At 43.8% G+C, this 26,969-nt stretch overlaps 3 protein-coding genes across 3 annotated transcripts in view; 1 reads left to right on the forward strand and 2 right to left on the reverse strand.

Moving 5' to 3' along the window:
* LOC135346659 (F-actin-capping protein subunit alpha-1-like) overlaps positions 1-26,969 on the forward strand; it is a 149,716-nt gene that overhangs the window by 99,072 nt on the left and 23,675 nt on the right. The window lies entirely within an intron of this gene.
* Positions 99-2,948, reverse strand: LOC135346655 (uncharacterized). Its single transcript, XM_064544351.1, has one exon. The coding sequence runs from the start codon at positions 1,181-1,183 to the stop codon at positions 107-109; it is 1,077 nt and encodes a 358-aa protein (XP_064400421.1). The 5' UTR covers positions 1,184-2,948; the 3' UTR covers positions 99-106.
* LOC135346643 (uncharacterized) lies at positions 21,200-25,036 on the reverse strand. The gene has a single exon (XM_064544334.1). The coding sequence runs from the start codon at positions 24,899-24,901 to the stop codon at positions 23,270-23,272; it is 1,632 nt and encodes a 543-aa protein (XP_064400404.1). The 5' UTR covers positions 24,902-25,036; the 3' UTR covers positions 21,200-23,269.

Raw genomic sequence — 26,969 nt, forward strand, 5'->3', positions numbered from 1 at the left:
GCATTGATGAAAGTGTGTTGTGTGTTGTGTGTGTTGTGTGTTGTGGTGTTGTGTGCGCACTGAGGACATATCCAAAGTGGTTATAGTCTTCACGTTCGATGCTCGTTCATAGCCTGATGTACGGTTGAGGTTTGGATGGCCGCCTGTACCATTTGTCTGTGGATGGGTCGAAAATGTGGTGGTCCAACGTGATGCTTCCGGTGGTGTCCGTTGATGTCAACCCGCATAATGTGTCAGAGATGTTATCTTCATGGTCGGTTGATCGTGTGTGGTTCTTGTTCCTGCAAACTTTCTCAAAATGGTGATCTTTGCCACAGTGAGTGCATGTGGTACCAAAGGCAGGGCATTCAGTTCGCCTGACTCTAGTTGGCGAGTTTTTTCCATGGCCCTTAGTGCCACAGTATGTGCAGGCTTCTTGGTTCTTGGGGGGTGTGGCAAGGGGAGATGGTTTCTTCTGCTTCCGATACGAGCTGCTGGTCATCGCGTCCGTTGATTGTGGTAGTAGTAGTCGAGCTGCTGATCTCTTACCCGCCTCCTTGGCTTCAACGAATGTCAAGACTTGCTCCAACGTCATGTCCTGGTTCTTGTCGCCTAACAGGTCCATCTGTACTTTGGTATCTTCAAGCCCCCTGCAGAGCACGTCTCTAAGCATAGCCTCCGTGTAGTCTACATCGGCCTCGCAGTTTGTGCACTGCCTCTGAAACTTGCATATGCTGGCCTGACCTCTTAGCCTAGCTCCGAATACACGTATTGGTTCATCTCGTTCCTGTCGCATGTTATGGAGGGTCACCCTGGCTACCATCGTGTTCTCCTCTCGAACAGCTAGTCCCCTTATGGCTGCAAGTACTTCGTCCTCTGTTTTCCCTGTGAGAGTGCCTCCAGCATTCCTGGTGAGATCTTTGCGGAGCTGGTCATCGCAACATTCCAACAATTGGATGACTTTGTCAGTGCCCCTCAGTCTGGTCGCTCTTACATAATCGTCCCATCTTGATTTGAAGTATTGCCAGTCCTGGGTTGTGCCTGCGGACGATACAGTTGGTCTTTTGACCTTTTCAACGTGTGCCGAGCCATTTCGTGTCTGGTGACTTGTTGCGTGGGCTGTTATTAGTGCAGCAGCGACCACTGACTCTACATCAGGTGTCTCGTACTCACAATCCTCTATTGGGCACTGGATGACTGGCATTGTTTTCGATCTCGACTGGTGCTCCTTAATTAGAGGATGTGTTTTTGATCAGCTTGGGAGAGTTAGCTTTAGGCCTGCTAATGTTTGCTTATGCACTGAGGAGTTGTGCATATCATAAATAATAAGGGATAACCCTATTTGATCAGTTGTTAGAACTCCAATGTTTATAGATATATGAAAGAAATCAATGATACGCACAACTGATTAAATATGGAAATGATCACCATTAAATATGTGATTAACTAGTTTGTAAGTCAATGTTCTCTAGCGCTCAGTGCGTTATTTTAGAAACAACTCGGCCGGCTTACTAGTCCCGCCCCATCAACAACATGTGATTTATTCACTTCCGCTCTAGACATAGCAAATGCAAGAACTCTGAAAACCATCATACTTATACGTGTGGATTGGAAACGGGAAACGGACTGCACCGGAAGCGATTACAGAGCAGACAGACAAAGTGATGAGCATTGAAGGTATAAGTCCAAAATACCAGTTGCTTGTCCATTGTCCCTTTTATTAATTAATACAGAGAAACACTCTACTGAGATCGAAAGAAGCCACTACGCCTCTGTTTGTGAAGACGAAGGATTCAGCAGTGCCAGCATCATGTAACTGCTACGAGGGAAATACAATTTAATAGCTTGATCACTTTAGCGTATCACTTTAGCTCTAGGTTTGATCACCCGTACAAAAATAATTATGTGCATCAAAGAGAAATGTAGTTTAACACTTCGAGAGAGTCAAGTAATTCCCTCTCAATCGTAAGACGTCGAGTCAGAAATTTTATGGGTCGAAACTTCTCTCGGTTCTAAGTCTTCGCTGCTTGGTATCGTCCACCATCCTCAAAGAACAAAGAACAATCCGGATGAACTCCAAAACACACTCAACAGCATCTCACCAACCCACCAAGCTGTGGTGACTTCAACATGCCCGATATTAACTGGAACAGGAACATTGCCATCTCCATCCATGTGTGAAATTATAAAACTGTGCGCATGTCTACAAGAAACAGCAACGTACTGGACCTAATACTAACCCAAACCTAGTTGAGGATGTTAATGTAATTGAACAGCTGGAACCCAAACAAGTTAACCTATCACAATTTCAAGAAAGCGTTGAAAGCGGCAACTTATTCAATGAACTACTCCGTGCCATTCTATTGATCATTGCTCGTCATGATCTACTTCTCACTGCTGCTGACCAAGCAATACTCTCCTGGCTATCGGATAGCACAATCAAAGTACTATCGAAAAAGCGTAGGATATCAAATCAAAACAATATGAACCACAGTTGCTATATATCGAAATCCATTTACATCTCTCCAAAGTGATTCTGGAACTGGATCTCAAGAATAAGAGGGGGCTACTCCAATACCACGGCAGGACACTGAGCACCACTACCGATAAATGTACTGCCTTAAACAATTATTTCGTCTCCGTTTTCACAACACAGAAACCCACCACCTCCCACAGTTTGCTGATGATTTGAACAATCAATGACAATGCCAAACCCTGCAAGATGATCATGGTCGCAACTTAATTTCAATATCAGCAAGTGCAAAGTCTTGTGCATTACCAATAAGAAACTGACCCCAACATTCAATTACAGAATCAACAACACGACTCTTGAATGGGTGACAATACCTTGGACTGCTAATTGATAACAAGACAAACCATGCAGTAGCAAAAGCCACTAAGATCCTGAACCTCCACCACTCATCGAAAACAGCGAAATCAACGAAGCGTTTTCAGCTTTGGTCAGGCCGCCCCTGTGTGGTCACCCCACAAACTAGAAAATGTTCAAAAGCGAGCAGCTCGATGGATTGAAGCAAAATGGAACAGAGCTGCTGGAACAAATCGTACGACAATTGCTCTATACATGCTGCCAGACCATGAACCACCTAGACTGTTGACGAACTCCTTTGTAAAGGTGAACACAACCCCATATACCCTTTTACTTATAATTTTAGGGAGCACCTCGAGAGGCTCCCTTTCCTGTGTGTTGGATAAATCTTATTGATTGATTGATTGAACTTTGACCTTTACGGCTTCCCGTGCATGATTATCAAGCTCCATCCCATGGTGGATACCTATAGCCACTCAGCTAGGAAAGGCGATAATAACAGGAAGGTTTCCATATGCTGACTCAGCGATATGCAAATCGTGAGGCAGAGCTCATGTGACTGTCAATGATTCTACTAGACTCATGCATATACACTACTGTGGACTAGGTATATAAAAAGGATGAACTTTGGACGAATACTTCTATACAACTACAGCTACAGGTAGTACTGTACTGTAGGTGGCTGTCAAGAATAGCATCGATCTTCTTGGTTTTTACCTGTTTGGAGCTACCAGTGATGCATCTCAATAAAAAAGTAAGCAGCTTTTTTTAAATTCTGATAACTTTTCAGCTGAGAGTTTCCAGAGTCAAAACGTCACTACGTTTCACTTCACCTCACTTCCCTAAACATAATTTCTGTTAAAGTTTTACATCGAATGTGCATTAAGTCTCTGTACCATGACTGTGGTATAATCAATGAAATTTTGCAAAGCATGTGTTTTAAATGTTTAATGAATGCTCGATCACAAGAAAATATATAGAGGGCGATCATAATTCGAAAGTGCCGTTTTTAGGGATCAAACTGTAACTATTATTTCAAGACTGGACTGACCGTTACTAAATGACTTTACCATACATAATATACTCTTAAATTCGCTAGCTCAGCTCGACTCAGTCTAGCATGTCGTAGGTATAGATAGTATAATGATTATAATTATAACACAATTAATGTACAAATAAAACTGTTAATTATGATTCGATAGTCAGGTGCATGAACGAATCCAAGATATAAATAAATAAAACGCTGTTGATAATATAATAGTATATATTATACAGTACCATATATAGTGCATGCATAGTGCATGCATATCATGCATGTATGTTGTAGTATCATGCTAGTACCTGTATAGAGTCACTAGATATTAGCTTGGGTGCAACAAGAGTTTCTTGCCCATGCCCGTTTCGTGTAGGTATCACCGTATGTCAGAAGACAGCACTGTGGACAATTCCATATGGATCAAATCCTTCACCATATATTACTTGTTTGATGGGTGCAGAAGATGGGGTGACTAGCACTGACCCCACTCTGATGTTGAGCTAACAACCAACCAAAGCTAACCAGGGCCAACTCGAGCTAACCAGCTAACCAGGGCCAACTCCGATGACGAGCTCACCAGCGCTAACTAGGGCCAACTCCGATGACGAGCTAACCAGGGCCAACTGCGATGACGAGATGACGAGCTGCCAACTCCAATGACGAGCTAACCAGGGCCAACTCCGATGACTCTGATGCCAGGTGTGCGGGCATATATACATATACATGTCGTTATCAATAATTATTACATGCACATGCAGCACTGAGTGTGAGAGGCCTGCTCGTCAGAACAGGTGCTTCAAATTGTGGATGACAAAGCCTTGTTGGATTTCAAAAGTAGCAAGCTCAGCGCTGCGATTTCCCTAACCAACTGTAGTACTCCAAACGTTTGGAGATTCTGGTCAAAAGGCATACTCAAATTCAGTCCATGTGAGACGCATCAAAGACCAAGCACAGCACAGATAATTGCACACTCACTCTGTGGGAAGAAGACATTGATAGTCTGAAACTACTACATAACGAAACGAAACATAACATAACGAAAACAAAACATTCAAATATTTCAAGGCGACTACACTCTCTCTCTACCAAGAACTAATCAAATAGATGACATTGGAAATGTTAACGAGGTACCAGCTGACCATCTTCCATGCTCCACCATTGTAGCTGTCAAAAAACGCAAGGCCAAAATAACGATCACTGATGAAGTCACATCATTAACCATATCATTAACCAAGTCACAATGGATAAACTAATTTTCATGTGATCACTAGCGTATGCCGGCCCAGAAATTTTGAAAGAGAGATTTTTAAAAGCTCTCTTGATTTTGCCCCCGAGTAATTAGTAGCACATGCAGGACAGCATGCAAAGCCGAGTCCAGCTACTAACTAAAAACTACTCTCTTAGGTGAGCTAGTTCAAAGCTAAATCTGGAGCTCAACTGGATATCCGTAGAGTCAGGTAGGGGGGTGTGTAGTTTGTTCCAGACCCTGCATGGGGTATACATAGTGTAACATTTTTGACCTGCTGCTTTCTACTGTGAATTTCACGATGGAAATAAAATCAGCTATCATCCAAAACTGCCAGTCTAAACAGTCTAAACGTTTACGAAGATATGCCTCTCACTGGACAATCTTTTGGCTAAGGCGCGGAGCGGAGTGAGTTAAACTCAAGCCACAGGTATGGAAAAGAAACTGCCGTTGAAATACGCTAGAGATCAACCATATAGACGGGAGTATTTCCTCACAGCAACGTCGAAACCTGCCGTAACACATGGCGAAGTTCAGATGGAGTAGGGCCGGTAGTTGAGAAGAAATTAGTTTGAAACCGTGAATAAGAATATTCTCCTGAAGGGAAGGGAAGGGACCACAAAAATCCTGTGGGTTGGGGACATTTGTAGTGGGTTCTCGGCAATGCATGTGTCGAACTTTCTGTCGTTTGCACGTGGTATGGGACGACAGACTCGAGGGTTGGTGTTCAATTTCATCATCGTTCTCATGATCTCATGGCAGAAACCAGTATGCAACTTACGGTAAGCAAGTTACTGACTAAATGATGATGATGAATCAGTACAATAAAAATTATTGTTGAAGTACCTTAAGCTGGTCTGTTTCTTCGATGAGCATTGATGACAGTCTTGTTGTTGCCATGCCGACGAGAGGACTAGTGGTGTGAAAGTTGAGTGTTCCACTTCCGTGGCGTTGCTTGTATGTAGAGGGCCACATGCTGCAGTCTGGATTGGTCCGTTCCGTACTCTTCACTAGGTACAAAGTGATCCTCAGTTACCCCTGTACTGTAATCAGCGTTGGTACGTGAGCAAATTTGGAGGTAAGTGTAAGTAAGTGGGGCATTAAAGTGTTTGTCCTCTATCAGTGAAGCTTTACACTGGTGCTGTACGTGGATGATGTCCAAAGAACTGTGGCTGACATATACCTGCCCTGGCCGCCCCTGCCCCGCAGCTGGACTACATCTGGTGGAGTGTCTGATCATCATCGGAGAGTGGAGACGGGCAGTGTATTTGCGTGTTGGAGCTAGGGCCATCAGGTAACCCAGAGGGGGTGTGAGATTGCCATGAAGGGGTGAGAGGAGGGCCAAAGCAGTGGGGTGTGCGTGTGTGTGTGAGTGGTGTGAGATCAGACATAGGGTCTCCTAAGCAGTGCTAGCGCTTCTGTACTACAGAGCCTAAACAAAGCTAATTCTTCTGCTTCTGGAGCTCCCAACTTCTTGCACTCCCTTTCCACGCTCAACAGCGTGCCAAACACAGTTACAATTTTTTGAACGTCAGCATGCATTCATAATATTATCATTGCAATTGATGTCACGTGTCAAGGTACTTGCTATTGTTTCTGACTAGTAGTTCTGTCACTGGAAAAATGGTCCGGGGACGAATTTTTTCAATGAAAATTTCGGTCCGGGGACTGAAATTTTCAGAAAAAATTGGTACCCCCCTAAAATAATCAGTCCGGCTAGACAAAAAGACATCTCTGGACCAGGAGCGTATGTAGGGCAACCTATAGGGTCCTCTCCACATCATATTACGACTGTAAAGGGATGCAGTCACATAATATTCAGGAACTATAGCAGCCTATAGCTTGTCAGCCAGGTGTACTAGATAGAGCTGCATGCAGCATGTGGACCTTGAGGCCTCCACTCCACATTCTTAAGACTCAGTTTTCAACAGAAAGATCTATTAAAGATTGACAGTTTTACAGCTTGATAAAATAATGTTACTACTACTACATATAATTATAATGCCGAAGTTCTGTCCGGGAATAGATACAGACGGTACGGGTGCATGGTTCATAGTTTATGGACGGTTAACAGTTACGTCTTAGTTCAAGACTGGTTTAGCACTGCACTGCATACAGTGCCAAACAGCTGATTTTTTGAGAAAAGCGGCAGGAACGTTCACACAGGTGTCGTAATGATACCACTCCTTGCATGTGCTGCATTCCACCCAGTTTTCCATAGTCGCCATCTCTGGCATTCTGCATAGGCAGTACACGGGGTATGTATCGATTGACACAATTGAGTCAGGAGCACGACAATACTTCTTAATTGGAAAAGGTAGTATTTGTTGCTTTTGAAAGCAAGAAACAAGTGCTGCCTCATTTTTTGTTGATTGTACTGGAAGCTTCCAGGTGAGTGGCCAAAAGCAAGAGCTGTTGCATTGGCTATAGCAAACAAGCCACAGTCACATCCTCCTGCCTGAATGTGTACGTTCATGAAGTTTAGAGTGATTTCTTTGGCCTCCGTATGCAACAAAGTTGCAATCTGAGCTTTGACTCCCGTGCTAACAGAACGACACATACTGTCATACACGTTAACCACTGGGTGAAGAGTGCCGATAGTAGAGACTGTGAGCCAATGGCCATGGTGATTGTTTACGACCTGTACGAACTTCCCACTTTCAACCTCGTATGAGAAGACAATACCTTTGATAACATCCTGCAAGCCAGGAACTGCTGGAAACGCTCTTTTGAGAAGCTGTTGTGCCGCGTTTATCAGATTGTCTGTCAACCATCCAAGTGAATTTAGTAGAACTTCCCTGTCATAGACAGTTAGACGAAGCTCAGGTATCCAATACAGGATTTTAGTGGCTTTTGGTGTACACGTATCCACATCAATGACGTTCTTCCTTGATCGCTCAATGACTGCTTGAGGTATTTTGGCCTGCCTATGATTAAACATCCTCTGATTTACGTTCTGATGAGTCGGCTTGAAGGAGGTGTGATGCGAGGGGTCTTAATCAATTTCAGGGGTGCGCCACGAGGGGTCTGAATCGATTTCACACGAGGGGCCTCACTTGATTTCAAAGGAGGGGTCTTCAAGCTTGGGGTCTTAATCGATTTCACACGAGGGGTCTGAATCGATTTCAGGGGTGTGACACGAGAGGACAGACGAGAAGTTGCCAGAGAGAGAATACGTCTCTTCCTGATTTCACCCTGAACTGTTGGAGTTTGAGATTTGGGTTGTTTTGGTGTGCTGCAAAACTGAGGTTGCGGTGTTTTGGATATCATTTGGCTAAGAGAATAGCGGTGGTGCCGGTAGCAATTTTTCATCCTGATCAATAAATGAGAATGATGGTTCATTTGACTGAAACAAGCCACTTGTACCATTGTGTGCTATTGGTGACAAACAATCTTGGGAAAAGGCCGTACACTTGGAGCTTGTTTCCGATTTAACTACGGAAGCCTTTATTGCTGCTCTCCGGCGTTTCATGGCACGCCGTGGCCATCCATCCATGATATGGAGTGATAATGGTACCAACTTTCGTGGGGCTAATCGAGAGCTCAGAGAATTCTTGAAGAACAACGCACCCAAGGTCAAATATCCGAGTTTTGTTCTTCCAAACAGATCGTGTGGAAGTTCATCCCTAAACGTTCCCCTCATATTTTGGCGGATTATGGGAGGCAGCTGTTAAAAGCTTTAAGCTTCATGTTGCAAGTAATGTCAAGCTCACCTTTGAGGAGATGACCACACTATTGGCACAGATTGAAGCTTGCTTAAACAGTCGGCCTTTAACTCCTAAATGGACCATGGACCAGCGCAACAATTTGAAAGCGGAAACACAGTTGGTGGAAACTATAGTTGCTGTGTAAGAAGTGATAGAATGGACGACCTAGCTACAGAAGCAACAAGCTCACGCTATCAGAAAAGAGTGCGTGGAAAAACCTACTGACTCGACCGTTGGACAAATTGCTCTGGATCTGAGCTAAGGCTGAGGAACAGGAGTACACAGGTTACCCTCGCGTCCCTACACATGGATAATTTCGCCAACAGACATGATCTAAAGGGATCTAAAGGGACACCTTAGCAACATAATCGAGGAGAGCCTCGTTATCTCGTCAGACCAAACACGTGAGACTGTTAAGCGAACTGTTCTGTGCAAGGACACTATTCGCTGCTCTGGCTTGAGAAAAGCGACCTAAACACGACTCAGAGAGAACACTTAAGACAATCCTGCGCTTACACAATTCTACATTTATCCACGTTATTTGCAAATCCACAAGCAGTGAGATGTTTGGGAGATACTTTCACTCACTCGCCTGCCATGCTGCACTACTGTTTAGATTGTACGCTCATTGAACACAGAGCAGCACGAAAGACCATGCCAAACACCTTATTATACACCTCAATTGGGAAACAAGAAAGAAGGCCCAATGAAAAATACCTTAAGAAAAAGCTTGTTTTAGGCCCAGGGGTTTGGTGGAAGAAGGGAGTGGAATTTTTTGATGGTAGCCACGAACCACGAAACAAACTACAGAGACTGGACCCGACTTTCGCTCGCCTGAGATTTCGCTCGCCTGAGATCGACCTTTATAACTACCAGCTAGGGTTCTAACTGTATCTAACTGTATATCACTTCTAACCTAACGACTAATCGTCTTTTGATCTACCTAACAACAAACAACCAATCACATGAGACCCCGGCTACTACTACATCAACCATTAAGCCCAACACCATGCATGTACTAATGGTGGTTGGATCAAAATTTTTCCCTTCTCCTACTATAATATTCCTACTATAATATATAATGTAAATATATAATGTAAAATACACCCACAAATGTACTCCAGCAGCGACGTCATGTACAGGTACATACAGTACAATTGCAAAGCTCTCTCGTGGATTTTATAGGCTATTAAACTAACAGCTAGCTAGCTAGCTATGCAATCAAAGTAACGAAAAATTGGAGACTCACCTTTTTGTCCGGTCAAGGCCTGATCCGTGATCTCCTTAACTCTGCATAATTATGTTGGTACCAGGATCGAGGAGCTATAGCTAGCTAGCTACCCAGATGATCCTATAATTATAGCCTACAGACTATGATAGCACACTACTTACATTCAAAGAAGTATTTTGAGCTTTTTTGCTTACATAACTTGCTTACTGCTTACGTCGTAGATCCAGCTTGTCCGTACTACTCTAATGCTACAACAAACAAGCTCAAAAGCTAGCTATATAGCTAGCTTAACTTTAGCTATAATTAATTGTAGCTACATTTCTTTTCAAATAATTACATCAACTTGGGCGAGCGACTTAATAACTGAAGCACTGAAGCACTGAACGCTTTTGGTAAAGTATAATTCACTGGAAGATAATTCACTGGAATCTATAGTCTGCATGTTAGATCTACTGCTACTGCTACTGGTCGAAACAGAGGCAGCTTAGTCTTGGCCCCGTGCCAATGTTTGCACAGGCACTGGCACTAATGTTTGCACATGCGCATACTGTGCTTTATGTAGAGTCACATGCTATTTCCATAGTGGCAGCCCTATCAGTACTTCCCGACCTACAGAAAATTTTCTGCACTGAAATCTCATGTGTATATAGGTATAGACGCTAAAATGCAAACTGCTTTTAAACCATCGTCATAATTATGTACTTCTTACTTCGTCATGAATCGGAACCGGAAGGATGTTTAGATTATCACTTGAATATTATCACTTGAAGGACCACTTCGAGTGTAAACAGTGATCCTCTGATCTCAAGCGTAGTAGCGGCTTGTTCCTACTCAAGTTAAAAAAATCGAGCAACAGATTTGTACACAACTTATGGACACCCCGAATGGACATGATATGCTTTCCAATTGTCAACGAAACTTTTGGGAATTCTGAAAAACTATTTGAATCGCTTCATACCAAGTATCAGCAAGACAAATATTACTTCCTACTGGAGGAATTCAAAAATTCAAAATGACTGTACGTAGTAAACAGTAAAACAACACCAAAAACCATTCTACACCAAAAACCAGCTGTGCTGAGTACATTAAAAGCAGTACTGCAGTTCGTAGACTTTTGTGTTTATAGAACACATCCATTACAGATTATTTGCCGAGCTTGAAGTGTGAGCCTTAGGATCAGCAGCAAAAGTTGGAATTGCCAACATACCAACATACCGAATTTTTGTCTGAAAACCGTACCTCAGATGAGCCTTGCATCCTTTTACTCCACCACGTATGGTGTAAACAGATGGTCTTCGCTTGCTTGATTGTTTTCCTACTGGAAGGTGTGTTTCCTCGTGATTTCCTCCGAAAAGATACAGGTTGATTATGGATATTCCGAAACTTCAAATAAACTTGTTAGCTTGTACCTGTCGAAGATAAACATCGAAGATAAACATTGGGAATGTTTACGTACATCACTGATTTAAAAACTCAAAACTATTATTCCTCAAGTTACGATTATTCATTTCATCATCCAGAACGCCCCATGGACGCTTCGATATGGGAAATTATGGTGTGATATTAGTGTCAAAATTATGGTGTCTGCAAAAGTTCAATGAGGGTGTGTTTTCGTACATTGAGGGTGCTTTCTAATCATGAGGGTGTGATTGAGGGTGTGTGCTTTCTAATCTTATGAGGGTGTTCTGCCAGTGAGGGTGAGGGTGCTTTCTAAGTGAGGGTTTCTAATCATATGAGGGTGTGTTTTCATACATTGAGGGTGCTTTCTAATTATCTTAGGGTGTAATTTCTGCCAGTTGAGGGTGCTTGCTGAACGTATATATGTGTGCTTGCAATCTATAAATGTGTTAAAATTATAATTATAGCACTGCTATTATTAATACTATAATTATAGCACAGAAATACAGTCATCATATTAAAGGCAACAACAGTACTAGCAAGTCCATAAAGGTCCATTCCAAAATGATGTCAATGGTCGTCTCCAACTCTGCACGTGTACTGCATCCTGTAAGCGGCTCTTCCCAATCGATTCCAAACCCACTCCCCACTCGCTTGTCACAGTAAAATAATTATTAACAGTATGGACATGCAGAAGCATACTCACATCGTTAAAATCTTCAAAGACTTCCTTGGCAATCATACTCTGTGAACCTGCAATTCGCTGTAGACCTGCAGTCCATAATTGCTGAGGGGTTAAATTATGTTCCGACCTCATTATCCAAGAGTTTGTTTTTGATAAGTGCCGAGCAATGAACACATAATGAAGGCAAAAGATGTGTATGTCATCATTGGGATCGAGGATGTTAATAGATTCCATTGGTTAGACATCCCTCCACATTCTCTCCACTCTCTAATTATGTACACTCTTGCCGACGATAACACTCCCTCTCCCAGGACCTCGCTTCGGATGAGATAGCATGAGCATAGAAACTTCTACATTTTCTCCGCCAGCGCGTCACATCTAACACGGGAAGGTAATCCATACGTGTACAACGCATTCTTGAATAGTTACTGTACTGGCTTAGAACAGAAGAGAAACACAGGAATTCTTGAGTATCCTCCATGGATTACCAATCTCCATCTAAATGCACAATTTTGATTAAAAATGTAAATGTACATATACCACACAAGTCTCCAAAAATAATGTCATGTCATGATTGTACCCATGATTTGTACCCATGATTATAATTTAAGAGACACACTATGTCTTTGGAGTAGTCCGCTTAGGTACGGTGATGGTTCCCATCAATGTGCCAGAGGGACAATGGACAATGGTGATGGCACTGAATAGGTCTCACAGTAGATGCCCAACGCACAGCTACACCTTCAGGATCAATGCGACGAAGGGTTTCACGTACACGATGGTGAGGAACTCGATGACCCTCTTGTAGGAGATGGGCATACATCATACAATAACCACAGTTAGGAAAATGCTCTTGGATTTTGCTGGCTAGTATATCTAAATGAGTAGAGAGCCCGGCCACTTTGAGTCATGCGTCTTCTTATAGTGCTCAAGCTGACAGAAGCAATGTTAGTGCAGTTAAATCCTATATTCAAGAGGTACTTCTGCTTGTGTTTAACACATAGGCATACGTCTTCTTATAGTGCTCAAGCTGACACCAATAACAGAAGCAATGTTAGTGCAGTTAAATCCTATATTCAAGAGGTACTCGATCTGTTCCGAACTGACATCAAGTGATGGCCTTCCTCTTCTGCTTGTGTTTAACACATAGGTACGTCATGCTCTTGATCTTGTATTTGTAACAAAAGGCCCAACTCAATAGTTGAATCAGTGTACAGAGACTTGTACAGTTTGTCAACTTGATATATAAGATAGTCTAGTTCACAGGGATCTCTACTAGTGCTCGAGAAGTTGCCTGGCACAAACTTCAAATGGCATCCACAAGGTCATCAGACATTACTTTCAGACAACAGAAATTAATTGACACAGCACTTTATTTAAAGCACATCAAAAATACATTATAGAATAAATCACAATTGTCCAAAAACCCTGTGAAGCCATATTCATTAGTTCAGTAGGGAAATGCACAACGAACACATGTTGGTAGAAATCCACTTTCAACAAATTCAATAGCGGGAGAACGATTACTGTAACCTGGCAACCAGTAAGAAATACAAGAACATCTTGAAGAGTAGGAGTGCCAGCAACATTTGGACCTGTGGGGAAATTGGGATATGAACATCAACCCTTTAACCCTTTCCCCGTTGAAGCCACTCTAGTGGTCATTTTCAAAAATTCGTTGTGCACACGCTGTAGGTACCAGCACATGTGTATTGAGCTGCTCTTTCACGTGGTATCTGTAATATGCTGCCTCGAGGTACGCTTTGTACAGTAATGTCGAAAGAAAAGTGACCGTTTGATAATGTTTCAAGATCTTCGTAGTACAACCTTAGTGAGGTTCTAAAGTATAGCTAGAGAGTGAGAATATCGATGCTTCTTGAGTGAGAGGACAGTGACTGGGATCATAGCTAGATACCTCAAGCTAGAAAATATAGAGCCTGAAGGCCTGAGGACTCTTGCGATGGAACAACTTCTTGGATCTGGTAAGTCTAGAGTAGCATTTGTAGTCTTGATAGCTAGGCTAGTTAGTACAGCAGTGGACATCATGAGCCACCATTGAACTTGTAAACCTGTGTGTAGGTGAAGAAAACATTTCCCGGCAAAAGGGCGTCTGCTGATACGACCTCGCAGAGAACTGATCCTGATTGAACCATGTCACCATGAGAACATTGAGAACACTTATTTAGTGTCTTTAGCCACTCTGTGCCCTCATACAGTATTATTTGTGTACATAGTTGTGAATGTTTGTAAACAATTGCTAATTAGTGGGTTGCTAGGTAACAAAGATGGTGTCAAGATACCTCTGGGGTGTGCGCCTCCTGTAGGAAATAGTTACAAGTGATTTCAATGTATGGTTCATGACATATGAATTTTAAATCTGTATTTTCTTAACCGTCGGATTCTTAATTAACAGTGAAGTGAAATGTCTGTAAATTCTCTATCGGGTTTCCAGAGCAATTTAATAAAATGCCTAGCAACCATATACCAATAGAATGCCCATACAACAAGGATGCTGGTGCAACATGTGTTGCCACGGTCACCCGTTTTTATCATTTTAAATTAATGCTCGGCCAGCGGTGAGATAAAATCCAAAATTTTTTTTATGGATCAGCTTATCATACTAAGCTCATCATATGAATGTAACAGAATTAATATCAATTTGAAGTATCAATTTGAAGTACAATGTATTACTATATCGGTGAACGATCTATGACTATGAAATTTTCAAGCTCACATAAAGACTGTTCATTACTATTTTAGCTATATATTCTAGCTATACTATACTACTTGCCAGAGTCACACAGTGAGCCCTCTCCTGGTCTTTCACCGTCCTGGTCCATGTCATGCATGTCCTCAGTCCCAGACAGTTATCAGCGTCTGGTATAAAGCTGATAGCCTTTGGGAGGTGTCCTACTATCCCCTCTCCTTCATTGGCACTGTCGCCATTGCTGTCCTCAAGCTGTTCAAGCACATCGGCACAAGTAAACAACCTCTTCGTGCAGTAAGATGCTAATGAAATTTTAACATAGCTTGGAAATTTCTAGACTAAATTGCACGTGATTCTACCTATACAGGGATGTGCGTAAATCGAGCTACTTCCTAAGTATCGCAGAATTAGAATTTCGCAAAAAAAGTCACTATTGCGGGCCAGCCCGTGACGGTTAAAGGGTTAAAAGGTCTGCTTCTCCTATTCATCTGGCTGGGGCGATTCCGTGGCTGATTGGCACTAGACTTTCGGTATAGCTGTCGTTTTTTATTTTGGTTTCCGCACCGGATACAGGCGGCCATTCGTTGCCGTTCGTTATCTGAAAGAACGCACTGGTCAAGTTCCAATGTAGAGTGTCGTTCTAGTGGTCCAGGAATTTCTTGGCCCCGCACAAGGTGTGAATATGCTATAAAACGCTGACTCAGCTAGACAAGTTGCACATTAGAACTTGACCAGGCTACCGGGCATAATGCGAATATAATTCGAGGTAACTTCTTCCTTCCAATCTATGCTAGCCTTGCCGATTAAAATACGGCGCTTCAAACGAACGTAAAATCCATTTACTAAGAATATGTTGCGTAATACTTTAAGATGCCGTCTATTGCGTTGGCTTGAACACTAGTTTAAAGACAGAAGAGGATGTCTAGGATAGTCCTATAGCCAGGTTGTCTTCGCAAGTAGATGTTTGAGGTAGCTCCAAGGTAAGACATCCTGACCATACAACCATCGTAGAGAGCCTCTTCTGGATTCAGACTAGTGTGAAGCCACGCTAAGCTGATGTACCATTATAGTATCTATGGATGTACAAAGATAAAAAATAGATGAGAAATAAAAAAGGGGATTCCACAGAATAAACTAACGCATGCGCATATCACTCATATCACTGTGTAGCGGGTATGTATAAATGTGCGGATTGAGCCTGTACCGCAAAAATTTATACCCACGAAGTTTTATGAATAGTAGGCGTGTATGAATAGTAGGCGTGTTCAGTATTATCATAGATTGAAAAGGAAGGGGATTGGAAACGAAAATGTTTGCGTGAAGTTATAGGGTGTGGCTAAAACTACAAAGGTTATAGTTGTCTTGCTGCCATACAACACACATAGAAATGGTGGAATTGATCACTTTTAATGTTGATTATTCTAGCTAAGACTAAGCAACGCAGCTACTATCACTAAACAAATAAATGCTATGCAAGAAGGAATAGCTCTTACTATGAAGTCGGGTGTCTCTAAAAGTAGCTTGTCCATGGCATGAAACCATACTTAGATACATAATAACCAAGTCGTCCTTTGCTGTTTCGGCTTCACAGCAGGGAAAGAGAAAAGTTGACATGGAGTATTTCAAGCTAAACTCAACAACGAGTAAAGACAAGGGATGTAAACAAGGGATGTAAACTTACTTCTCTAGAGTACCTTCCAGCTTCTATAGTGGCATAGTTGGAAACGGTTGGTATCTCGAGTAACATCCGCGCTACGCTATCGAGGCCATCACATAAAGCTTAGTCCGTACAACTTCAAGGTCTACGTAGCATAGATTGAGTAGTTAACAGGGATTAGAAACGGGATCGTGCGACCCAACGTTGCCCATCCGCGTTTCGGTTCAGAGTGCAATAGGCAGTGGGAGTTAACCTCTAGCAGGCTGGGCACGCTATAAATCTAGTTTGGAACCACATTAGTTGTGAATTTGTCCAAGTTTGAGTTTCAAGACGACTTTAACCATAGATTGAATAGGGAGAGGGATTGGAAACGGAAATTATATTCGCGCTACGCCGGGGTTTAATCGAGGCTGTGTATCTAACGTTGGTAAAATCTTGCCTGCTAGATTATACTGGACTTCCAACTGACACTTGAGACAATATGGGACCGCATTCTAGGTACATAAAGCGTGTTTTGTACCTCTAGCTCTCTTCACAAAAGTCAAAAATGTATTTTTTCTTTTCCAACTGATGCTCACCATTAGGGGGCATGACAGTTTACGGCCTAATGCCTTTTTGACCTGGCCAAAGAGAAAGGTGCCTCATCGTGGCTTTCAGTTCTACCTATTGATGACCATGGGGTCTCCCAGCGCATGCACTCTGTCTTCGCTATGGCTGGCCACTGCCATCGACCCCTACTAAATGCTCAGCCTTCTCAGCAAACCATGCAATGATTTGCCCAAAGGGCGGCGATAAGGCTACGTGATGACAGCTTCACTTCTCACCAAAGTCTGCCACAATGTTGCCACAGAACCCCGACTACAACCACTAAGCGGAGAGTCTTTATCCCACTGCTCAGCCATTACCACTGCCGTCTTGACATCCGTGCGAGAGGGTTCTGGTCTGCTGCTCAAGACGCATATTTAGATGTGAGGGTTTTTGTAGTAGATTTCGTCATATAGTAGATTACGTCTTCTAGACTAGCCTTACTGGTTTTTGTAATACTTAATACTTTGTGCCACGTGTTCTGTTCAGTTCTGCCATTGTGATTACTTATTGATTAACTGATCGTGCTATATAAGACACCACATAATTGGCGACGAGACTGGGATGGCAGGACTCCTGGGAAAGATCGAACAGTACGACCCAGAGGATGGCCGCAGTACGTAGAGCGCCTGGAGTATTTCTTCAAGGCCAATGGAATCGTTGGAGCAGACAATGAGGACCGAAGACGTGCTACATTTCTTACTATGGTTGGACCAGCAGCATATAAACTTTTGAGAAGTTTGTTGTCGCCGACTACACCTGATGAGAAGACTTTTAAACAGTTAACTGCGATACTAACAAATCAGATACTAACAAATCACTATAGCCCACCACCGTCAGAGGTGATACAGAGGTATAGATTCAACTCGAGGACACGGGCAGTTGGAGAATCCGTGGCAGTGTACATAGTCGAATTACGAAGACTAGCTGCAGCTCGTTGAACAAGATGCTTAGAGACAGATTAGTGTGCAGAGTAAACAATGAGGCCATACAGAGAAAGTTACTGGCCGAACGGGACTTAACGTATGAGCGTGCTCTGGCAAGGATCAGAAGAGGAACTTACGAGAAATGAAGACGGTGAAGCAGGAGCCAGTCAATAAGTTGCTCCAGACCCCTAGGCAAGCCCAGGACTACAAGTGCTACCGTTGTGAGGGTAGCAACCATAAGCCGTCAGACTGTAAATTTCGAGCACTTACTTGCCGAAATTGTCAAAAGAAAGGACATATCGCGAAGGTTTTTCGGAGTAAAACCAAGAGTATCAAGACCGTGGAAGACGAAGCCGAAGTGGACTATGAAGACCTGCTCAATGCTCCCACGGGACGCATACCACCACTAGAAGTCCAGGTACTCATAGATAGTTGTGACGTACAAATGGAGATAGATACGGGTGCATTAAGGTCTATCATGTGTGAGAGCCTATTTAGAAGTATTTGGCCCAAGAGAAAGCTGCAAGCCTCTAAGGTGAAATTGCAAACGTATTCGAAAGAACCATTGAATATAGTTGGTGCCTTGCAGGTGCACGTTGAGTATGATGGTCAGACTGCTCAGCTTACCCTAATCATAGTAAAGGGAGATGGCCCCACCTTGTTGGGTAGGGATTGGTTAAGTGCCATACGCCTTGATTGGCCACAAATTCATTATGCTTCTAGTTCTAAACTGCAGGCATTGTTGAGCAAATATGAAGATGTGTTCCGGGATGAACTTTAAAAGGCCAAAGTTCAAAGGCCGGAAGGCCCGGATTGAAATAGAAGCCGAAGCCACACCTCGATATTGCAAGGCTCGAACGGCTTTAAGAAAGAAGGTCGAGGAGGAAATGGTGGCCGAAGAACCGGTGGCTAACTCGAAGTGGGCGACACCACTGGTTGCTGTGCTGAAAAGCGATAAGAAGAGAGTGCGATTATGCGGTGATTTCAAGGTAACCGTGAATCGGGTCGCCAAGCTGGACCGATACCCTGTGCCAAAGGTAGAAGATTTGTGAGCCGAGGGAAGCTATTCACTAGCTGGATGTCAGGCAGGAATCCAAAAAGTATATGGTCATAAATACATATACCAGACTACCCTACGGAATACCTGGAAAATTTCAAAGGGAAATGGAACATTTATTCCAAGGAATTCCAGGCGTTGTTGTCTACCTGGACGACATTTTGATTACTGGAGAGGACGAATCGAGCCATTTGAGAACTGTAGAAGCCACGATTGTCAGACACGAGTAAAACAGAGCAAATGTTTCTTTATGGTTCCTACTGTCACGTTTCTCGGGCATCGGATTGACGCCAAGGGTTTGCACCCCCTGGCAGACAAGGTCAAGGCGATCGAAGCAGCACCAATACCCACAAATATTACGGAGTTGAAGTCGTATGGTTACTAACATATTACGGGACAAACCTCGCTGACAAGTTGACACCCTTGTACAAGTTGCTGCAGCATGATGTACCTTGGAAATGGACTGAAGAACAGGACACCGTTTTCCGAGAGTCTAAGAAGTTGCTGACGTCCTCCGCACTTCTAGTACACTATGACCAGCAGCTACATTGGCTTCTGCTTATGGGATTGGGGCGGTCCTCGCACACCGAATGCCAGATGGCTCTGAAAGGCCTATCCGGGTATGCATCTCGAACACTCAACAAAGCCGAAAGGAATTACTCACAACTCGAAAAGGAGGGACTATCGCTAGTTTTCGGCATCAAGAAATTCTACGCTTATCTGTTTGGTCGTCCATTCGGCCTTGGGCCCGATTACACCTGGATTATGCTAGGCCTGTGCATGGTAAGATGTATTTGGTCCTGATAGACGCCCACTCTAAGTGGATCGAAGCGTTTTGTACACCTTCTGCAACTTCCTCCGCGGTGATAGAAGAACTGAGACCCTTGTTTGCTCAATTTGGGCTACCTGAAACGATCGTCACCGACAATGGTACGTGTTTTGTGAGTGTTGAAATAGATAACTTTTTTGCCACTAACGGCATTCGACACGATACCTACCACCCGGTGACTCGCCGAGAGAGCAGTGCAAATTGTGAAAAGAGGATTGAAGAAAACCAAGGAAGAAAGTGTGAAATCGAGATTGGCTAAGTTTCTGTACGCTTACAGATTGACTCCTCAAACCACCACCGGAGTCGCACCAGCTGAAGCGTTACTTGGAAGAAGACCCAGGTCAAAATTGGACATACTGAGACCTTTGACAGAACAAATGAAGCAAAAGCAAAAACACGATGCTCATGCGCACGAGAGATTGCTTCGCGAAGGTGACCCCGTGCTCGTGAGGAACTACCTCCAAGGGGACAAATGGTTAGCAGGTACGATTGCCAAGAAGACAGGGCCGGTTTCGTACGCGGTGACAATGAGTAATGGTCGTGAGCCACCAAGACCAGGTTCGAAAACGTTTTGTGGAAATAGACATTCCCGTTGAAAAAAAAGTAGACGTGGGCCTAGATTTGCCTACACCACATGTACAAGAGCCTGAGGACTCAACCCCGATAGAGCCTGACCCTGTTGAGACGGATTTGGACATCACACCTAAGACGTACCCTCGCCGGGAACGGAAACCGGTTGAACGGTTCGAACCCACATGGAACTAAATGGACTGGTAACTATGTATGTATATGTTATACACCCTCCCGTAGAGTTGTTGTTGTTTTTTGTTTGTTGTTTTTTGTTTGTTTGTTTTTTGTGCTAGGGGAGGGGGGAGGAGTGTAGTAGGAGTGTAGTAGATTACGTCATATAGTAGATTACGTCTTCTAGACTAGCCTTACTGGTTTTTGTAATACTTAATATTTTGTGCCACGTGTTCTGTTCAGTTCTGCCATTGTGATTACTTATTGATTAACTGATCGTGCTATATAAGACACCACAGTTTTCCACCCGAATGCGCCCAGCAACAGCTCCAGAACCATCAAAGCTGCCTACAAGAAACATGAAAACGAAAAAAAACGGGCAACGCGTAAGAGACATTGAGCAAGGAGTTTTCACCCCCCTAGTCTTCTCAACCACAGGTGGACTGGGACAAGAGGCCACCACCTTTTGCAAAAGATTAGCAGACATGCTCGCCTGGAAAGAAGGAAAAAATTACTCAGTAGTAATCAGCTGGCTAAGATGCAAGCTCATGTGCATCAACTCATCGACCCCTACGTGATGCGGACATTACTCTCGCAACGGAAGAGGGCCTGATCCCTCAAATTTAATCAACTGTAAACTGTTTCCAATAAATTATTATGTACATGTATACATGCTCTTTTTCCTATTATTAAAAATTGAATGAGAATGACATTTTAGGGGGGCTCTGAATATCTTGTAGTGATCATTATTCATGAAACATTGTTTCCCGCGTGTTGAGCAACCGTAACACGGATTGACTCATGCTGCAAATTCAACATGACGCTACTTCCGTTTCCAATCCCTCTCCCTATTCAATCTATGCTTTAACCTAGAAGAAGTATTCCATTAGTGATTGTAATGAGCGTTGATTGAAAAACATGTGTTGCTGATTTCAAGTATCAACTTACGCTAATTAATTTATGTACCTCTATGCAGAGGTGAAGAGGTTATAATTTCACAATTTTTAGTTATAGGCCAAGCATAGGAATAGGTTCATCATAATGTCTTATTTCTATGACCTGAATTCAGTATAGCCGCCTGGTGGCCTGGTTTTCGAGGCCTGATCATATACAATAATACATGACGTCAACCGAAATGCGGATCATCCGGTTCTATTCCTCTTTAATCTATGATTGTAGTAGCCCGCTTACACGTTATATGTAACATATAACTTTAATCTTTTTACTGGGTGTAGTCAGTCATTAGCAAGTACTACACGTGGCTCATAGACTAGGCGTGTTATAAATTGCTGAAAGAGATGATGTCTCGAGTTACCCGCGGATAATTTTCGAGGCTCCACTGCAGATTCAATGTAAAATCATCACGTGCACCACTCCGTTTCCTATCCCTCTAACTCCTCCATCTATGATAGTGGATAGGAGAGCTAGAAACAGTTGAAATACAACCTGAGTACGGTAAAATATTCGCGAGCGCGAAATCATAACGCGGAGGGTTTCACCATAGATAGAACGGGATTGGAAACGAAAATGTTTGCGTGAAACACATAAAAACACACACATAAAAACTTACATGGTGTGGCTAAAACTTATTTTTATAGTCAGCATGCTGCTCTAGAAACAGTGAAAGTGATCACTTTTAATGTTGATTTTTCTAAGAGACACTCAGCCACTATCACTAAACAAATAAATGCTATAAAAGAAGCCTTACTATGAAGTCGTGAGTGGTCAAGGCCCATGGTGTGTCTAAAAGTATACTAAAAGTATACTAAAGCAGTTTGAAGGACTATACTGCAAGCCATTCTATGTAGCACTTAGATACATAATAACCAAGTCAAGCAACTCCACAGCAGGGAAAGAGAAAAGTTGACATAGAGTAATTCAAGCTTAACTCAACAAAAATTGGAAACAGAGTAAAGACAACGCTTGTCAGTGGTATAAACTTACTTCTCTAGAGTACCTCCCAGCTTCTGAGTGATCGCTAGTGAGCTAGAAACAGTTAAAATACACCATCAACCACGAAAATATTTGCAAGCGCGAAATAATTATAACGCGGAGTGTTACACAGGATCCCTCTTACTGTTCTATCCCTCTTACTGTTCTATTTATGGTTTCACCCATTGACACCGGGTGGCCTCAGAGGGGTGGCCTGGTCGTTTCCAATCTTCAATCTATGGTATTATTGACCACACCTATCGACAATAAGAGGAAAGAAAAGGAATCTAGAGACAAGGACACCAGCTAGTATCCCCTGACCATGGCCTGCACAGCAAACGTTCTGCTAGAGGTGGAGGACATAGTGCCTCACCGATTCAAGGCTAGGCCTGGATTCGAGGCTAACGGTGTGGAGGTGCAGCTGCATGTTGATATGCGCATGCGCCAAAAGGCTGGATCAGACACCACGAAAATAAAATCCGCGAAATCCTTTGTGGAGGTCTATCCGCGAAAATCTATACCCTTGAAATATACCCGCTATGCGGTAGGCTGCAGGCCGTACTTTATTCGGCCTGGAATCTTTTTTTTTTTTTTTTTTTTTTTTTTAGTGGTAAAATAATAGCATGTAAGGTAGTGTATACAGGGGAATGGGCTTCTAAGTAGACACAATGAAAGGTGGAGGGTACAGAAAATAAAGAGGATTAAGGGTGCATACAAAGGTTCAGTTTATTGGTGGAGGTGGGTCTCCGAGATCACCAGGTCGATGGCCCCAGATCTAAAGGGGTGTCCACTTGACGATCTGGACCCTCTGATGGCTTGGATCGATGAGCGAAGGAGGGAAAAGGTTAGTCGGCAACGGAGCCAGCATAGTGTGCTGCTGTATGATTGGTCCCATTTAGATGCTAACATCGAAGCGAGTCTCTTGTAGAAGGTGGTTGCTTCACGAGCTAAGCCTCCTGTTGCAGAGAGGACTAATGGGGAAAAGGATGCCTGTTCGATGTCTAGAATTCTTTGTTCATAGGCCCTTTTCTTTATTTGCTCGTGCTTGCGGTAGACTGTTTGAGGGTCGGTGTGTCTGTTGGATGCAGCGTGTGGGTTAAATACCCTGACATCAAAATAAGTTCTTTCAAAGGAGCCACCCCATACTCCATTGGCTGCAATGTCTAGGCGTGCACCCGGTTGTATATTGGCACTTGCTCCTGCCAGGTTCTCCCCTGTAACCGGTAACAGTTCTGGTTCTGTGCACACGTTGTTGCAGACCTCACTAAGAAGATCTGCAGTCAAGTCTCTGATCTCATTATGCCGAATGGACGGAAACCCTCCCTTCGCACAAGAGAGAACGTGTTCTACTGTGAAGGAAGAACCACAGGCACATTTCGAGGGTAGCTTGTTTGGAGTCCAACCATAACGCAGAGATAGGGCGTCTCTAAAGGCTTGTTTGTGGAGGGTGAAACCATGGGTTTTGAGCGGTAGGGTGGTTAGCCATGACGATGCACCCTTCTCCTTAGACAGATTGACAGATCTTTGCATGTTGGTAGAGAGTAGTGGCGTCAGTGTGTTGATGTCGTTCTTGGTTCTATCTCTGTTTTGTTGGCCTACGGTAGATTTGGCCATTAGTGACTCCGAGATGATCTCCTGCCCATAGTGTGTGTCTTGTTTGATGATGTGATTACAGAGGGCAGATGTGACGAATAGGGAGGCATTGTATTCATGAGTAGCCTGTTTGGATGGTATACGGATACCTAGTCCACCTTCCCTTGCTGGAAGGGCAAAGAGTGTATATTCAGTGTCGTTTGGTGGAGGAGTACCTGTGAGGGAAGGAATTAGTTTCTTACGCAGAGCTTCGTCCAGCGGTGCCAGTCTTTGACTCATGATCCTGCTTGGTGTTGTGCGACACATATAGGTCCATTTGCTTGATAATCCATGGTTTAATGCAGAGTAGGCGGCGTGTGGCTGGGTGTTGGCAATGTCTGCAAGGTTAGTCACGAGTGCAGACCAGCTGGCAACTTTAGACTCAGCAAAGGACTCCATGTACCCTGGGGAGCCAATGGGTGATCCTAGGTAGGGTCTTCCATCCGGAGTGACGTTCACACCAGTCTGGTGGAAGGTAGTGGACCCAATGGTGTGGAATCCCTCCTTAGTAACCAACCATGTCTTTAGGGGGTTCGGGTAGTATCCAAAGGCTGGGCCTTCTTTGGTTAAGGTGTCCCGCAGCTGCAGCATCGTCCGCATACCAAATTTGGGTGATGTTAGTGTTAGAGAGTTTTGTGATGAGGGGAATGCTGGCCAGAGCATACATGGGCATGGCAAGGGGGTCACCTTGTGTGGTGCCTTCTTGGGAGAGTAGGCGGTCTCCATCAACGTAAAGATCTGTGGGCTCTCTGTAGGTGTTGATGAGGATGGTGGCCAGTGCCGGGCAGAGTCTGCGTATGTTGTGGAGGGCAACTTTGCGGTTCAGTGAGTTAAATGCGTTGGTAGCATCTGCTAGGAGAATGGCTTCATTGTTATCCGAATCAAGGCACCTTCTAGCTGCGTGTACAGCGGCTTCTATGCCCGACAACTGCCCTCCACAGAGTTGGATGCAGCCTGACGCTTCTTGGATGTCCTGTTTAATTAAGGACAGGGTAGCTTTGGCAATTATTCTTCGTGCTGTGTCTCCTATGCCAATAGGACGAACCCCAGGGTTTTTGTCGAGTGCAATGAGTCGACATGCCAGGAAAGGGGCAATCAGGGGGGGGCTACATAGGGCAAGTTGGTGACAGAGTTCGTCTGACGCTCTCTTGAAAGAGGTACATAACCTCCGCCATTGGTATGCGTCTAGGCCGGAGGGTCCTGCAGAGCCAGATGTGTGAAGTGCAGCTGAGCGAATGGAGGAGGCGTCTAGGGCGTCAAAGACAACCGGGTGTACTTCTTGTGGTGGCGAAGGAAGGATGCAGTTTGGATGGGGGGGCTGTCCTTTAGGGTGTTTGTTTGCCAGGGCTTCTCTAACTGTGAGAGAATTAGGGTTGTTTGGGTCCACACGGTCAGCAAGGTGTAGTACACCCCCTTCTCTATTGTCAGCGAGTATATCCAGTGCTGCTCCACATTTTCCGGCGAACATCTTGTTGGCAAATAGACGTGCCTGGGATTGATTTGCAGCGTACTTAGATACTACCGGTGCACGCAACCGTCTTTGGATCGTTCTCCCTTCAAGCAATAAGTCGTTTAGGTTTCCTTCCTTCCAGGTATTCAATCTTCTTGTCAGGCAAGCACTGTTTTCTTTGTTTTTAGAAGCTCTATGGGGTTTCTGTAGAGACAAAATGGGGAGGACGGTGGCTGCCTTCAGGGCCACTGATTCTAGAGCAGACGCAGAGGCAAACGCTGCGTAGAGATTAGACAGCTCATCAACGAATTCTTTCCCGGCTTTTCCAAAAGGCACTGTGAAGGAGTTCTTTCTCCAGTGTATTACTTCTGTATATGTGGCCTCTAGAATGCCACAGAAATCTGTTGCACTATGAACGCCCCATGAAAACACGGGAGTTGTGGTTGGGGAGGGGCTTGGCAAATCGGCGACTTGTTCACTATGCTCCCTCTGGGGTGGCTGATTAGGTTGGTTTGCCGTTAGGTTTTCGGGTTGACTCACAGATGGTTGACTCGGAGGTGATTGATTTGGTGGTTGGTTTGCAGATAGGTTTACAGGCAGCTGACTCACGGGTTGCCATTGTTGATTCTGTGTCCGTAGGTTTAGGTTATCAGGTTGACTCACAGATGGTTGACTCGGAGGTGGTTGATATGGTGGTTGGTTTGCAGGTAAGTTTACAGGTAGCTGACTCAAGGGTTGCAATAGTTGATTCTGGGACAATAGAGAAGATGGCCCAGTAGCACTTGGGTTCGAACAGTTGCCAAGCTTGCTTGGCAGACAGTTAGCACAGGGTCTTTTGGCCTTTACACAGACGCACCCTCTACACGAGCCTGTTCTATTACACTTGCAACAGGGCATCTCTCAAGTCCTTGTCACTCTTGTCACTTAGTCACTTTAGTCAGTAGTGGGTATATTCACTCTTTTGAGTGTTCCCCAAAGAAAAATAAGTAAATAAAATAATAATACTAATGAAATAAAGGAAAATAAAAAAATTGGTCTCTCTCTTAAGGGAAAATAAAAAATTGGTCTCTCTTAGCACTCACTCTAAGAGCACAGCGCACAGCACAGTCTCAGTCTCAGTCTCAGTCTCAACCAGCTTCTTTTCGTTTATACAGTTAAGGTTAGTCCGAAGGCTAAATCTATGCGTGTCCTGTACCAGGAACAATGGAACAGGAAGCTATAATTGTAGCTCCTGTCTGTTGGGATCTACTCCATAGTGCAGGAACTGGAACTATAGTACTCCAGGCTTCTTTGCTGTGATCATAATCCACAGTGCATATATCTGTAGTACTACCTGTGACTCCA

This window comes from Halichondria panicea, chromosome 13, assembly GCF_963675165.1.
Source record: "Halichondria panicea chromosome 13, odHalPani1.1, whole genome shotgun sequence".
NCBI lineage: Eukaryota > Metazoa > Porifera > Demospongiae > Suberitida > Halichondriidae > Halichondria > Halichondria panicea.